The sequence below is a fragment of the Silurus aristotelis genome, assembly GCF_946808225.1.
Source record: "Silurus aristotelis genome assembly, chromosome: 17".
Taxonomy (NCBI): domain Eukaryota; kingdom Metazoa; phylum Chordata; class Actinopteri; order Siluriformes; family Siluridae; genus Silurus; species Silurus aristotelis.
Genome location: NC_139590.1, coordinates 12,143,481 through 12,159,156, shown reverse-complemented (window position 1 = coordinate 12,159,156; position 15,676 = coordinate 12,143,481). Strand labels below are relative to the sequence as shown.

At 40.7% G+C, this 15,676-nt stretch overlaps 1 protein-coding gene across 6 annotated transcripts; it reads left to right on the top strand.

The window, feature by feature from the left end:
* Positions 1-907: 907 nt before the first annotated feature.
* On the top strand, positions 908-15,233 carry smarca4a (SWI/SNF related BAF chromatin remodeling complex subunit ATPase 4a). Of its 6 annotated transcripts, none has more exons than XM_083567463.1 (34): positions 908-1,125; positions 2,618-2,885; positions 3,305-3,437; positions 3,930-4,403; positions 4,571-4,666; positions 4,794-5,049; positions 5,128-5,254; positions 5,501-5,674; positions 5,864-6,037; positions 6,126-6,296; positions 6,396-6,446; positions 6,646-6,776; positions 6,924-6,978; positions 7,223-7,335; positions 7,617-7,764; positions 7,856-8,019; positions 9,245-9,311; positions 9,405-9,515; positions 9,689-9,931; positions 10,097-10,210; positions 10,633-10,740; positions 10,828-10,914; positions 11,046-11,092; positions 11,191-11,357; positions 11,469-11,632; positions 11,765-11,992; positions 12,181-12,258; positions 12,370-12,588; positions 12,759-13,021; positions 13,189-13,294; positions 13,534-13,635; positions 13,779-13,911; positions 13,995-14,134; positions 14,437-15,233. In XM_083567463.1, the coding sequence occupies exons 2-34, from the start codon at positions 2,664-2,666 to the stop codon at positions 14,467-14,469; spliced, it is 4,899 nt and encodes a 1,632-aa protein (XP_083423589.1). In that variant the 5' UTR covers positions 908-1,125; positions 2,618-2,663; the 3' UTR covers positions 14,470-15,233. The 6 variants fall into 6 exon arrangements, with proteins under 6 accessions (XP_083423589.1, XP_083423594.1, XP_083423591.1 ...); XM_083567468.1 differs by having other exon boundaries at positions 918-1,125; positions 6,399-6,446; positions 13,192-13,294; XM_083567465.1 differs by having other exon boundaries at positions 918-1,125; positions 6,399-6,446.
* Positions 15,234-15,676: the final 443 nt, after the last annotated feature.

Genomic DNA, 15,676 nt, shown 5'->3' with positions numbered 1-15,676 from the left:
CTTTGATCTGGTACAAATTTATTTATATAATTTAAGTGAGAACATTTTAATGCTTATGAATATCTTACACAGGAAGTGAGGGAAAGGGGGGTTAAGATGTTGGACTTTAGTAGGTTGTATGGTCAAATCCCTCTACCACTAAGCTGCCACTGTTGGGCCCTTGAGCAAGGCCTTTTAACCTGCAACTACTCAGTTTTATGAATGAGATAATTGTAAGTCGCTCTCTGGATAGGAACATCTGCCAAATGCCAAAAAATGCCCAAATAAAGCCGTAAGATTGCAAAATCAAACCACTAAACAAACCAGACCATGTCACAACACAAGGGAAAAAGCAGGTTAATTTACCTTTGAGCAAACCACTCTTTCTTTAACAGAATACCTAGGGCAATCTACATTATCTTTGCTAATCTGCCTAATCTTGCTAACAGTGGGAGAAAACTTATAAACCCAGGGACAGTAATTTGAGCTCAGGGTTGAACCCAGTACTTTGGAGCAGTGAAGCAGAAACCTAGGCCTGCTACCCCATTCTGTCACCCAGATCGAAAATGATTTTGACATTTTTGAATGAACAATTTGGATGATTTACAAAGACACTTGCAGATAAAACTTACCTTTCTGCAGAATTTATTTGGGCATGACTTTGAACGTAGAATAGTTTTCCCTAAATTCAGTCTCAGCTATTAGTATAGCGTCATAATGCATACCATTATGCATGTTCTGCATAATCATGACTTTTAGGGACCAAAAAAAAAGTCAGTTGTGTTATTTGGGTGCACACATTTTCTTTAGTAGGCTCTTGTACAGTGTATGGAGCACCCCTCCCCCTCCCCAACTCCCCCCTCGCCCCCCTCCTAAAGCCTGCATTCCTGTCTACGAGTCAACTCAGATTGCGCACGCGCAGTGTCTGTTTGCCCGGCAGTGGGGGGAAGGGGGCGCTAGTGAAGCGCAATATGGCGTCTTCAGGCTCTGCCTAAGCGCACAATCAGACAAGAGCGGTGTGGGGGGGGAGAGCGAGCGAGCGAGAGGGGAAAAAACGGAACAGGCTGAGCTGCTCTTTGTTTCTAGCTAAGATAGCTAGCTGGAGAAAACTGGCGGAGTTACCGGCGAAACCTCACTTCACACAATGTAAGTTGTTTATAAGTTCAGCACGTACAGATCCACCGGAGTGCGTTTAGAAACGGTAGTTCGATCAAATAAAAAATAAACCAAACGCGGAAATGTGAAAAAGTTTGTAGTGAAAATGCTCTCGTTGTGCTTTTCCGAGCGACTGCGAGTCCGACATGATGTCCCCGAGCCGATAGATTGGCGGAGAGTGAAAGGAATGAATGAATGAATGTAGTTTTGACTGCAGTGTTGAGTTCAGAGCGCAGGAGGAGTTCAGGAGTAACCGCTTCTAGAGTTCTATATCTCCTCACAGCGCGTCCTCTGTCCCCGTGTAGAAGACTGAACACGGCGGATGGGGGACGGCGGCATGGCCGGCTGTGTACTACAACACCGGTTACATTCAACTCGCAATCTTTCCTTCCTACACGCTTCTTCAAAGTGTATTATTCATCCTCAAACGTGTTAAATAACTCATTTTCAGTACGAAGGAATAAAAGTCTGGCACACTTAACAATAAAACCATTATTTTTGTGTCTTGTTTTTCCGAGGAATGGTCCCTTTCCCCCCCTCACACGGCTAAATAGCTACATGAGTTTGCTATCCGGCTTCCTAGCTGAAAGAGACGATTTGTATTAAGCTATAATTAAGTTTCTTTCTCATTAATCTATTTAAAGCCACTTAATTTTTATTATGAACGTATTATTTCGTTGTTATTAATAGAGAAATGTCGGGGTTGGTGTTGTTTACAGAATCCCGAGGGGGAAATAAAACATTGCCGGGTTGTTGGCTAACAGCGCTGAAGCTGGTTGCTAAAAAATGTAATTGTTTTATTCAGCTTATAATAGTTAAAACCAATTTTAAGAGATTGTGCTAAAGCGAAACTTACAGTTAGTACCTCTTTGTTTATTTGGAAAGATAAACAATACAACTTTTTTTGTAATTGTTTCTATAAAGCTACCGCTTGCTAGCAAGTGTGCTAGCTAATGCACGAAATGCACCATTGACTTGCTCAGGAAATGTTGAATAATATTTGTTATCAGTCGAAATAAGACGTTATCTTCGCTTTTTTTTTCTAATTACTAGTTATATTTGTTTTCACGTGTTCATTATATGGTTTTTTGACATGGCTAGCTCATTCTGTGGCGATTACTGCTGCCTTTCTTTGTACTCATCAGCCGTCTGTGGGCATCAGGACACTTTGACAGAAGTTAGAAGTGTATCAATATCCACGATTATACCCAGGATTTCCAATATATACATGTTGCAGCAGCTGACAGCACAAATTACACATCTTATAAATGTTTTTTCCACCAATTAAATTAAGATGTACCACAATAGTACTGATCTGTTTTTATATTTCTTAATTACGTAAACTTTCTTTCCTCTGCAGCAGACTTATTAGAATGATTCTCTGGTGTCAGCATTTTATGTTATTGTTTTTCTGCAAAGAACCCTGTATCAGCTGTAGTCTTTGCACATACGGGTGTATGACATTCTACTAATGTCTCTGCAGAGCAGTGCTTTCTCTCCCCTCTCTGTTCTCCCGGCTGTGCTGAGAGATGTCCACTCCGGATCCCCCGATGGGAGGGACCCCTCGACCTGGCCCTTCTCCAGGTCCAGGTCCATCTCCGGGAGCTATGCTGGGTCCAAGCCCAGGTCCTTCACCTGGCTCCGCCCATGGTATGATGGGCCCCAGCCCGGGACCACCACCTTCAGGACACACCCTACCTCCTCAAGGACCCTCAGGATACACTCAAGAAAATATGCATCAGATGCACAAGGTGAGTTTGTTCGTACATTTTGTGTGTGTAAAGATTATTATTTATTTTCTTTCATCTGAAGTGCTGTTATTGATAACAAACATTTTCTTATGTTATGTCCTTTATTTAATTACTTGGATACTATGGCAGCAGTTGTTCAGCTTACCAGGCTGCTTCTTCTTGTTGTTTTTTGCCAAGCTATCTTTCTTTAAGTTATTGCACAATGACAATTTTTATTACATTTTTTTAGATTATTGTATTAAATACACTTTAGATTGCGTTTATTGCACAAATAAACCAGATTATTACTATAAAATACAAGTATTGTAATATACAATATTTGTGGTTGTTTTTTTTTTTTTTTTTTTTTTTTTTTGAATAAAACATTTAAAAAAATTATGTGAAATAAATTAACTTGTTTTCCTTTGTCTTATCTACAGCCTATGGAGGGCATGCATGAGAAGGGCATGCAAGATGACCCTCGCTATGGCCAGATGAAGGGCATGGGCATGAGACCAGGTGCTCACAGTGGTATGGGACCACCACCTAGTCCCATGGACCAACATTCACAAGGTACATACTTAGCATTGTTCAGGTTTTAATATTATTTGAAGCGTTTACTTACTGTCAACTGGTGATGGTGAAAATCTATGTTCAAAAAGAAGTAACTGTATACATGCATGCAGTGGTTATAAAATATTAGTTTTAATGTTTGGTTTTGGCAGAATTTCTCAAATCCAAATTGCCCTTGCTATTGTGATTTATAAATTACTTTATTATTCAAATTTGATAGATAAGCCCCAACATTTCACTGTGCAATGGTTGCAAATTTGTGTTGTGGCTACAAGAATTTACTCGAAAGTGATTTTCCAGTGTATTTAAAGCTAAAATACCCAACTCCAGTCCTGCTGAATGACATTTCTGCACAGTTTAAGGCAGAACAATTTCAATATGTCCCTGCCTTAAACCTTCCGGTACTCATTATGTATTGTAAATGTAAATTTGTGTATTAACTCCAATTGTTTTTTTTTTGGGGTGTTTTTTTTGTTGCATTAATGCTGTTAGGTTATCCCTCTCCCCTGGGAGGCTCTGAACATGCCCCTAGTCCTGTGCCTGCTAATGGTCCTCCCTCTGGCCCAATGATTCCTTCTGGCTCTGGTGTTGTGCCCATGGAGGGTGGTGACCCACAGGCTATGGGCCAGCAAAATCGAGGACCGGGTGCTGCACCGGGTCCGGGCTCAGGGCCTAACGGTGGACCAGCAGTTCCTGCCGGACCAGGCACCACTGGGGGGCCCGCACCATTTAACCAGAACCAACTTCACCAGCTCCGTGCACAGATCATGGCGTACAAAATGCTGGCTCGTGGACAGCCTCTGCCTGATCACCTGCAGATGGCGGTGCAGGGAAAACGGCCAATGCAATCAATGCCACCAGGGATGCCCAATATGCCCCCTGCTTCAGGACCTGGAGCTGGACCTCCTGGACCTGGAGGGCCTGGAGGACCTGGTCCAGCTGGCCCCAATTACAACAGACCACATGGTAATTCTGCTGTTTGCCTTTGGCTCTTGCCCCCTTTACTACACAGATATATGAAGGCAATGTTTATAATTTTTGCAGTAATAATTACAATTACATTTTACAAGGAAATTTTCTTCCTGTGTAAAATATAGAATGTAACAGATTACACCCATTTTGTTCTTTTGCAGCAATGGGACCTAATATGCCTCCTCCAGGACCATCTGGAGTCCCCCCAGGTATGCAGGGACAACCCCTGAATGGACCACCCAAATCATGGCCTGAAGGTGAGAGCTGAAAAACAGTACATTTTGATGATTTCATGATACAGATAAATTATCTATCAAGGATTCTGAGCTGGAGTGTGTGGTGCGATTTGTACTCTTATGCTAAACTTCTAATCATATGCTGTAGGCCCGATGGTAAATGCTGCTGCTCCAGCCAGTGCTCCTCAGAAGTTAATCCCACCACAGCCTACCGGTCGGCCCTCCCCTGCCCCACCCTCTGTACCCCCAGCCGCTTCACCTGTCATGCCCCCTCAGACCCAGTCCCCTGGCCAGCCAGCCCAGCCACCTCCCATGATGCTTCACCCAAAACAGAATCGCATCACACCTATCCAGAAACCACGTGGCCTTGACCCTGTGGAGATTCTACAGGAGAGAGAGTATAGGTGAGCGAGCGAGTCATCTACGAAATGGCTGTTAGTTTATTGAAACTATGTATTTAACCCATTTTACTTTTCTTCCAGACTTCAGGCTCGTATAACCCATCGTATCCAAGAGCTGGAGAATCTTCCTGGCTCTCTAGCAGGAGATCTAAGGACCAAAGCCACCATTGAGCTGAAGGCCCTGAGACTTCTTACATTTCAGAGACAGGTAGGTTGTATTTTATTTATTTATTTTTTTGTCACAGTGAATGCAGTTGGTTATTTTGTTGACTTTTTCCAATCTCATCATATCGAAAACTTAATGTTCTTGAAACTCAAAGTGTCTGAATTGTCAGATGAAAGGCAGGGCTAATAAAACATAGCTTAATGCAAAAAAAAAAAGTGAAATGCAGGTTTTGCCTACAGTGTTGTGAATGTGCTTCTTTGTAAACACTTGTGATTGTCTCCCTCGTAGCTGCGACAGGAGGTGGTAGTGTGTATGCGACGTGACACAGCTCTGGAGACAGCACTCAATGGCAAAGCTTACAAACGCAGCAAGAGGCAGTCCTTGCGTGAGGCTCGTATCACAGAGAAACTGGAGAAGCAGCAGAAGATTGAGCAAGAACGCAAACGTCGCCAAAAGCACCAGGTACTTGGATACACTGTCTTAGGCTTATGCTACAGGTGACGTGCATACCCTAGACTATAGTCACTTAGTTTCCTATTGAGTGCAGTTTCTATACATTTTTAAGGTTTTGTTCATAACATGCAACAGATTTGCAAAAAGTTCTCTAGGAAGCAAGTATGATTGTTCCCTCCTCTTTTTTTATTCCCATAGGAATATCTCAACAGTATTCTTCAGCATGCTAAAGATTTTAAGGAATATCATCGCTCCATCACAGGAAAGCTCCAGAAGCTTAACAAAGCTGTGGCTACCTACCATGCCAACACAGAGCGTGAGCAGAAGAAAGAAAATGAGCGAATTGAGAAGGAGAGAATGCGGAGGCTGATGGTGAGGAATCGTATGCACAGCCCAAATTGAAACATGCCATATATTAATAAACTAATTCATGCATATTTCCTGTCTGTCTATCCCCCAGGCAGAAGATGAGGAGGGTTACAGGAAGCTGATTGATCAGAAAAAAGACAAGCGTCTGGCCTACCTGCTACAGCAGACAGATGAGTATGTGGCTAACCTGACTGAGCTTGTGCGTGCCCACAAGGCTGTTCAGGCCCTCAAGGAAAAGAAGAAGAAGAAGAAAAAGAAGAAGGTAGGACATTTTAAGGCTATAGCATTGTTCTGCTTCTGGTAATATCTTGCTCCTGGTAATATCTTACTTGTTGCTGAAAAATGACTGTATTTGTTACAGAAGACAGACAGTGGTGAGGGTGGAGCCCCAGCACTGGGACCAGATGGAGAGGTAAACAACTTCCCATTGATCATTAATATTGTTTATTTACAAGTCCAACTGAATGTGAATGAAATTTGTCTAGTAGCAAATTAACGAGAAGAAAAGAGAGGAACGTGACACATTTGATGCTAGTTTTAGATCTAGTGTGGTGTTTTCACTGCTCACTATTGTAAACATTTAACATTTTAAACATTCCCTTGTGTTGTAGCCTTTGGATGAGACCAGTCAGATGAGTGACCTCCCAGTGAAAGTCATACATGTGGACAGTGGCAAGATTCTAACTGGTGTAGATGCTCCCAAAGCAAACCAGCTGGAAGCCTGGCTGGAGGTGAACCCCGGGTAAGCAATGCGTGTTTTACTTTCTCCACGATCAAATGTTTTCGATGCTTCGTTGATTCTGTACTGCTTCATTCTCAATTTTCGTTTTAAAATGAAATGTGTAAAAAAAAATTTGGACCAAAAAAAAATGTATGCCTTTACATGCAGGTATGAAGTGGCACCTCGGTCTGATAGTGAAGACAGTGGCTCAGATGATTATGAGGTATTGTATTCTCCGTGTGTGTGTGTGTGTGTGTGTGTGTGTGTGTGTGTGTGTGTGTGTGTGTGTCCCTGTCCCAAACAATGATAAATGACATTTGTAGTCTTAGTTGTGTGTTAGACTGTGTGTCTGATGGTATTTGTTCTTCAGGTTCTACAGTTTAGCCTTGAGCTCGAGTTTTTAGTAATGGATTGTTCTGTGTTTACTGTGTGTGCTTTATTATACACATCCTTGTACTCCCCTGCAGGAAGAGGAAGATGAACAGCCACACCCATCACAGCCCACAACAGAAGAAAAGAAGAAAATTCCTGATCCTGACAGTGAGGAAGTTTCTGAGGTTGATGTCCAGCACATTATTGAGTGAGTATACACACATTTTCATACTTGGTCATCTCCATAGTCTATAGTATGAGATGTAGTGTTTATAGAGTTTGGCTTCATAATTAAATTTGCTTTTGAGCTAGGTCATTATTTATCACATTAGCGTGGCAGGTCCAGTGCTGCGATACTTATCATTTTGTATGCTATAAATGTCTTGCCATTAACAGTGTTTAGTTCTTAGTATAACGTCTTTGTACTAGTGTCACCTAATTATTTATCTAAAATAATTAAAAAAAAATCTCTCTTTCGTTGTCTTGCAGTCATGCTAAGCAGGATGTGGATGATGAGTATGGCATTGATAAGTTTACTTTAGGCCTTCAGTCCTATTATGCTGTGGCCCATGCAGTCAGTGAGAAAGTGGACAGACAGTCTTCTCTTCTGATTAATGGGACACTCAAACAGTACCAGGTACAGGCACACAGTAAATCAATGCTGAAACATCATGTTAGTCATGTTAGTACCATTAACCAGGATGTTTTCTGTTCTCTGTGCTTTACAGATTAAAGGTCTGGAGTGGCTTGTCTCTCTGTATAATAATAATCTAAATGGCATTCTTGCTGATGAGATGGGCTTGGGAAAGACCATTCAGACCATCGCACTCATTACCTACCTCATGGAGTACAAACGGCTCAATGGACCCTTCCTTATAATCGTACCCCTCTCGTAAGTTTTTGGAATGAGAATAATCATTTTCAAACATGCATTTGTTTTTGTTTCCTAGTTTGTATTAGCCTGGGTGTTATGAAATGTCATTTGACAAAAGATCCTGTAGCAGATTTTCAACAGAAGAATTCTTTGAAACAAAATACAAAGTTATTGTTTATAACTATAACAGTTGAACTTTTTTTTTTTATTATAGTAATGTATGTCTCATGTAAGTGACTGAAAACCAGTTGAATTTTTCTTGCACAGAATTCCTTATAGTCTGGTGTGAAGTGTTTTATCAGAAAGTAATCAATGTCAGAGTGGTGTGATACAGCCATCCACGGCCATCACAAAAAAAAAGAGTTGCAGAGAAAACCTTATTTACACTTGATGCAGTGCTGATTTCGTTGCAACTGCTTTTTATCTGTGTTTCGACAGTGTATTTTATGAATATCTGGATGATGAACTGCAGCTTTCACAATATGGCATGTCGGGGCGAAACCCTTCCTGTTGGCCGTTTTCAAATCGTACAATATAAAGTATCAATTTTTTACAACATTTGCATAGATTGACAAGCTTTCTCTTTGTTTAAAAGTATTTCGAAATGTAGACAATCCAGAAGATTGGCACAAGCTTTGATTGGGCAGAGCTGGTAGCCTAGTGGTTAAGGCTTTAGATCTGGGGGTTGTGGGTTTGAGTCCCAGCCATACCAGGCTGAGACTCTTGGCTACCTGAGCAGGGCCCTTTATCCGCATTTCCACAAACTGTGCACCCATGGGAGTAAAGTACTGCGGAAAGTAGGAGGGTGGGTGTTGGGCTAGCAACCAGACGCCGTAACAAAATTCATATGTGAAGGCCAAGTAAGTCACCAGGCCCTTGCCACCCAATGCGCCTTAGGTGTGGGAGGGATAAAACCAAAATTATAATAGATTACTTCAAAAGTATATTAGTGCATTTAGTTTTCTATTTGATTCAACACTGGTTTGTTTGTTGCAGAATGTTGAGGTAGAGTAGAAAGACTAAAACAGCATTTGCAGTCTGAATTAAGTATAGTTTGAATGCATATAAATTAACCTAAGAGGACATTAAGTTTCTCTGGTGACCCAATTTAAGTAGTGACCCCTAGTTTGGGGAAAACCTCTTTATTAACCCAAAGTAGAAGAAAGGGCTCCTAAGTAAAGTAAACGCTTTTAACAGTTTAGCTTTTCAGTGTGTTTGTAACATCTCTATTGTGTTTTCACAGGACTCTATCTAACTGGGTGTATGAGTTTGATAAATGGGCTCCATCTGTGGTCAAAGTGTCCTATAAGGTGATCATGACTCTTCCAAAATAGACAACTTTGTCTCCTATTTGCCTTCTCACTGTATATCAGTGATTTCACTGTTTCTTCTTGTATTCTCAGGGGTCTCCTGCTGCTCGCAGGGCCTTTATTCCCATTCTACGCAGTGGAAAGTTCAATGTGCTTCTTACCACTTATGAGTACATCATCAAAGATAAACAAGTGCTGGCCAAGGTAGATCAGTTATACCCAGTACACATGTGTATCATCGTTTACCTTTCTGTTGAAATTAATATGTTCTGCATATAGCATTTTTAGATGCAAATGGGTATTTGGACATTTCAATTCATGCTGCGTTTTCTTTATTCAAGCAAAACCTTTTAAGAATTAAAATCTTTCTTTTTCAGCTACGCTGGAAGTACATGATTGTAGATGAGGGTCACCGTATGAAGAATCACCACTGTAAACTGACTCAGGTTCTAAACACACACTACCTGGCTCCCAGGCGTGTTCTACTCACAGGTACTCCTCTGCAAAACAAGCTGCCTGAGCTCTGGGCCTTGCTCAATTTCCTGCTGCCCACAATCTTTAAAAGCTGCAGCACCTTCGAGCAGTGGTTCAATGCACCATTTGCCATGACTGGTGAAAAGGTAATGTACTGAAAAATGGTTACGACTTAAGTGTTAATGAATCGCTTACACAGGTTTACATTTTTTTTTTATACATGGTCCTTTTATTATATATGGCCCTCAGAATGTTTCTTGTGGTTAGAATGAATTACTAATTAATAACTATCTGCGCTTACATTTTTGTAGGTCGACCTCAATGAGGAAGAGACCATTCTGATCATTCGGCGTCTGCACAAAGTGCTCCGCCCGTTCCTGCTCAGGAGGCTCAAGAAAGAAGTAGAGGCCCAGCTGCCTGAGAAGGTATGTGCCTTCTTATTTTTTGTGGACATTTTCCTGCTGCATATTTATAAAAACTGGCCCAAATATGAACCAATGGACTTTTTTTTTTTGTTGTTTCTTGTTCGAATATTTGCATCACCGATTGTGTTTTGCAGCAACAACAAAACGGTCTCTATCGCCACAGTTTGTTTAAACAAAAAACAAAATAATCAGTATGTTTTATATACACACAAACACATTAGTTCTTATTCTCTTATTTTAAAAAACATAGTACAATGCTGGTTTCCAGATCAGTCATATCTAATCAGGCCTGCTTTCCAAATTAAACACCTGTGCTTTGTAGACATCACATATGCATTTAACCTGGCCAAATGATCTGTTCTCTATTGTTGTTGGTGTTTGCAGTCAGATAAGAACTGTGCTGATTGATTTCCTCTGTGTAGGTTGAGTATGTCATCAAGTGTGACATGTCAGCACTGCAGAGAGTACTGTACAGACACATGCAAGCTAAAGGAGTCCTGCTTACTGATGGCTCAGAGAAAGACAAGAAGGTAATAATGAAAAGCGCTACCCATTTTTTTCCCCTCTTCAGTCAGTATATGAAGGCGAGTTAGTAATATCTGTGTTAAATATTACAGGGTAAAGGTGGAACAAAGACCCTGATGAACACAATCATGCAGCTGCGGAAGATCTGTAACCACCCATACATGTTTCAGCATATTGAGGTATAGTCAAAAACAATCCTTGTTTTATTTATTATAATCTTTTTAAGCATTTGGGACAGCTTTTTGTGCTGCATCAAATTGTGTTGAGTTTTGTTTATAAAACAAAGTTACATACGTGGTTTGGTTTTCAGGAGTCCTTCTCTGAGCATCTTGGCTTTACTGGAGGCATTGTACAAGGGTAAGTGCTGTTATGAGCAGACATGCACAAAGGTACATTTCTCATGGACTTCCTCCTACCATTGTATTTGAATATCGATTGCATTATCTTCTCTTCAGGCTAGACTTGTATCGAGCCTCTGGAAAGTTCGAGCTTTTGGACCGCATTCTTCCAAAGCTGCGTGCAACCAACCACAAAGTACTGCTTTTCTGTCAGATGACTTCGCTCATGACCATCATGGAGGACTATTTTGCGTACCGTAATTTTAAATATTTGCGTCTGGATGGTGAGTTTCTTTTTACTGCATTATTAGATTGGACTGTGTGTTTGGATAAGTTGCTGTTTATGGTGTGGTGATTGGGAAATAAATAAAAAAAAAATGTATCTCTTTTTGCAGGAACCACTAAGGCTGAGGATCGTGGCACTCTGCTTAAGAACTTTAATGATCCTTCCTTTCAATACTTTGTGTTCCTGCTGAGTACCAGAGCTGGTGGTCTGGGACTTAACCTGCAATCTGCTGACACTGTCATCATTTTCGATAGTGACTGGAATCCTCATCAGGTATAAGGGCACCCAGGAGCGAGATTAACTTTTCTATTCTGTACTGGTTTTTTTCCTTCATATATCTTACCATAATTCACAGCAGTGCTCAACTCCAATTTCCTTTTTTCCGTCTCTCTTTATTTCCCTCAGGACTTGCAAGCTCAGGATCGCGCTCATCGCATTGGGCAACAGAACGAGGTGCGTGTTCTGCGTCTCTGCACCGTCAACAGTGTGGAAGAGAAGATTCTGGCTGCTGCCAAGTACAAGTTAAACGTGGACCAGAAGGTGATCCAGGCCGGTATGTTCGATCAGAAGTCCTCCAGCCATGAGCGCAGAGCCTTCCTACAGGCCATCCTTGAGCATGAGGAACAGGATGAGGTAGAGCTTGTATGCTATTTTTTTACAATTTTTAGCAACATTTATTTACCCTGTGACTCCTTTTCTAAAATATAATCTGCTCTTCAAATAAAAAAAAAATGCTTGCTTCAAGAAGTCACTTAATTGGTGTCTTATACAATTTAAGATAAGGTAAAATCTTTTTTTTTCCATCTTTTTTTTTTTTTTAGGAAGAGGACGAGGTACCTGATGATGAGACTGTCAATCAAATGATTGCCAGGAGCGAGGAGGAGTTTGACCACTTTATGGTAATTAACACTGAAATCTGCCAATAAAGATCACATTCTCGATCTTATTTGTTTCGGCCATTCTAACTTTCAACATCCCCCCCCCCCTCCCTCCATTCATGTCCTGTTTAGCGCATGGATCTAGACCGACGCCGTGAAGAGGCTCGAAACCCCAATCGCAGGCCTCGTCTGATGGAGGAAGATGAGCTTCCTACCTGGATTATGAAGGACGATGCAGAGGTGGAAAGACTCACCTGTGAAGAAGAAGAGGAGAAGATGTTCGGCCGTGGATCACGGCAGAGAAAAGAGGTGGACTACAGTGACTCGCTTACTGAGAAACAGTGGCTCAAGGTGAGACAAGACCAAAACCTCTGGGGTCATTTCTTGTAGCAAGTATACGTTTATCATTATTGCTTCATTCTTCTTTACTTTATTTGTAATACTTGGATATATTTTTAATAAATTGTCTTCTAAGTTTAAGACCCATATTAAATTCATGGTATATTTAAATCACACTTCAGGCTATAGAGGAGGGCACATTAGACGAGATAGAAGAGGAAGTACGGCATAAGAAGACCACCAGGAAGAGGAAGCGAGACCGTGACCTAGACCTCCCAGGACCGGCTACACCCAGCTCCAGTGGTCGAAGCCGAGATAAGGATGACGACAATAAGAAGCAAAAGAAGCGGGGCCGTCCCCCTGCTGAAAAACTTTCTCCCAACCCACCGTCTCTCACCAAGAAGATGAAGAAAACTGTTGACGCTGTCATCAAGTATAAGGACAAGTAAGCTGCTGTTGCAAACTATATAATTCTGATGTTTAACTTACTAGCTCAATATTCATGTGTGACTTTGTGTATCAACATGGGCAAATCACAAAATGTAGTTTTATATTTTGCCTTTAATGTTGCCATTATTCTCAGTCATGTGTGAAGTCATTGTTTCATGTTAGCAGTGGCAGACAGCTGAGTGAGGTCTTTATCCAGCTTCCCTCTCGCAAGGAGCTCCCTGAGTACTATGAGCTTATCCGCAAACCTGTGGACTTCCGCAAGATCAAGGTGCCTAAAAAAAATATTTATTTATTTAATTGATTTTAGGAAACACCCCCTACCCCCCGATGTATTTTGGTAAATACATCAAGGTTATGTTGTACAGTTCAGGTGGCTTGATGGCAGAGAAACCCATTTTTACCACTGATCCTTTCAGTCAGTTTCACTGTGAACTTAATTTCCATTAACTTGATGAACGTTCTCACCAAGGCAGTGTAATTTAATGTAGATTTTATGTTGGTGTGCAGGAACGCATAAGGATCCATAAATACCGCAGTCTAAATGACTTGGAAAAAGACGTCATGCTGCTCTGCCAGAACGCTCAGACCTTTAACCTGGAGGGTTCACTGGTAAGATCCTTCACTGCTGTGCGATATCTGTTACTCGAATGTAGTTTTTGCTCTTGCCATGTTTCAAATGATGTTCCACAAATAAGTGTGTTTTTCAGTCAAGTCACTCCCCCCCCCCCCCCCCCCCTACCTGTGTGTATCAGATTTATGAAGACTCCATCGTGCTTCAGTCTGTGTTCACAAGTGTGCGGCAAAAGATTGAAAAGGAGGAGGAAAGTGATGGAGAGGAGAGTGAGGAAGAGGAAGAAGAGGCAGAAGAAGGCTCAGAATCTGAATGTGAGTATTGGGTGCCTGTAAAAAAAAAAAAAAAAAGGTTTCTGTTTAGAAGAGAGGGAAACTAATGACTGTTTGTGTTCCAGCGCGCTCTGTAAAGGTAAAGATCAAGCTGAGCCGCAAGGAGAAAGCTCTCGAGAAAGGGAAAGGCAGGCGGCGCACTGGACGAAGCTCACGACCTAAACCAGTAGTAAGCGACGATGATAGTGAAGAGGAGCAGGAAGAGGTGACACATTTTCCTTTTATATTTCGTTCCACTGTGACTCCTGACTGCTGAAATTACATTCTTAAAAACGATATGAACTGCATGCTCTTAAAAACGAGAACATGAATTGCCTTTTTATGATACCATATCTAATCAAGCCATTATTTAGGCCTTTTAGTAATCCCAGATAATGACCAGATCAGTGGGTCATTAATAAGATTTGATATAATGAACCCACTGTTCATGTAGTTCAGTTAGTATTTGCATCCATGTCCAGATTTTTTCTTTAAACATTTTCCTTTTCTTTGCTTTATTTTTAACAGGAGCATTCTGCTAGTGGAAGTGAAGATGATTAAGGCTTCAAATGGACCAAAACTTTTCTCTCTGATTTGAGCTTGACATCACTTTTCAGAACCAACACTTTGAAGGGCTTAGATACACCACAGTTAAATTTTCAGCGACCCATCAAATCCCTAACGGTTTAACTGAAACATTTATGCAGGTTTGTGTTTTACCCCACAATGAAGTTGAAGTTTTTTTCTAAGGAGGGTAGATGTAAACAAAGTAATGTGGTGCAGCTTTGATGGTGCAGGTTAAGATGATTTTAAAATCAAGAAAAAACACTTTAATATTTAAACACGCATTCCCAGTTTATATATTGTAGGAATGTATGTGTCTTTCATTTATATTGTTTTTTGTTTTGTTTTTTAATGAAAGTGATGTGGACAGTAGAGTGGCTACCTGAGTGTGGAATTTCAGGAAAATTTACTTGATCACTTTTAGGTAAATTATTGTTTTCCTATAATTTCATGTTTTTGTGAGCAGTGTACAGTAGTCACTGGCTTTGTGTATATTTTATTTCTTAAGTTTCTCCAGAGTGCATGTTGTAAGTCTGATAAGGAACAAGGTGTACGGGTTGTTCTGCCATTATTCTCTTCTGCTTTGACTTTTTCTGTCATTCAGTTTATTTCCAATGGTTAATTTAAGAATATTAGCAGGATTATGGTACTTCCTCCTTTATTGAGCTCCAGTTGGCTAATAGGAGGGGTAGCGCTTAGGGCTCAGTACTGTGTCAATGTCACTGGATTCCCAAAACTATAATAAAGGCATCTTACAACTAGTCTCTATGACCAGTTATTTATTTATTTATTATTATTTTTAATTTTTTACTTTTTTTTTTGTGGTGTGGTGGTGGGTCTTTAATTTATAAACCTTCCTGTTTCAGAGTGCATGTTGCATGTGTTTTTTTTTTTTTGTTTGTTTGTTTGTTTTTTAAATGGTTAATACTGCAAATGAAAATGACAATTCATTTTATTTTTAGGAAGACCATTGCACAGTGTTTTGGGGGGAAACACATTCCCAACAATAATTGAGGGGGGAAAAACATTTAATAAGAGTTAATAGACTCTGGGCAGGATAAAGTTGTAGAAGGTATGGACAACAATAAATGTCCAGTATACTCCCCAACTCACGTTTTTGTTTGGTTAACATCAAATCTTGACCCCTGCGTGTTCCTGTGCTATCCCACTTTCAATGTGTGTGGGTTTTTTTCTTTCTTTCGGA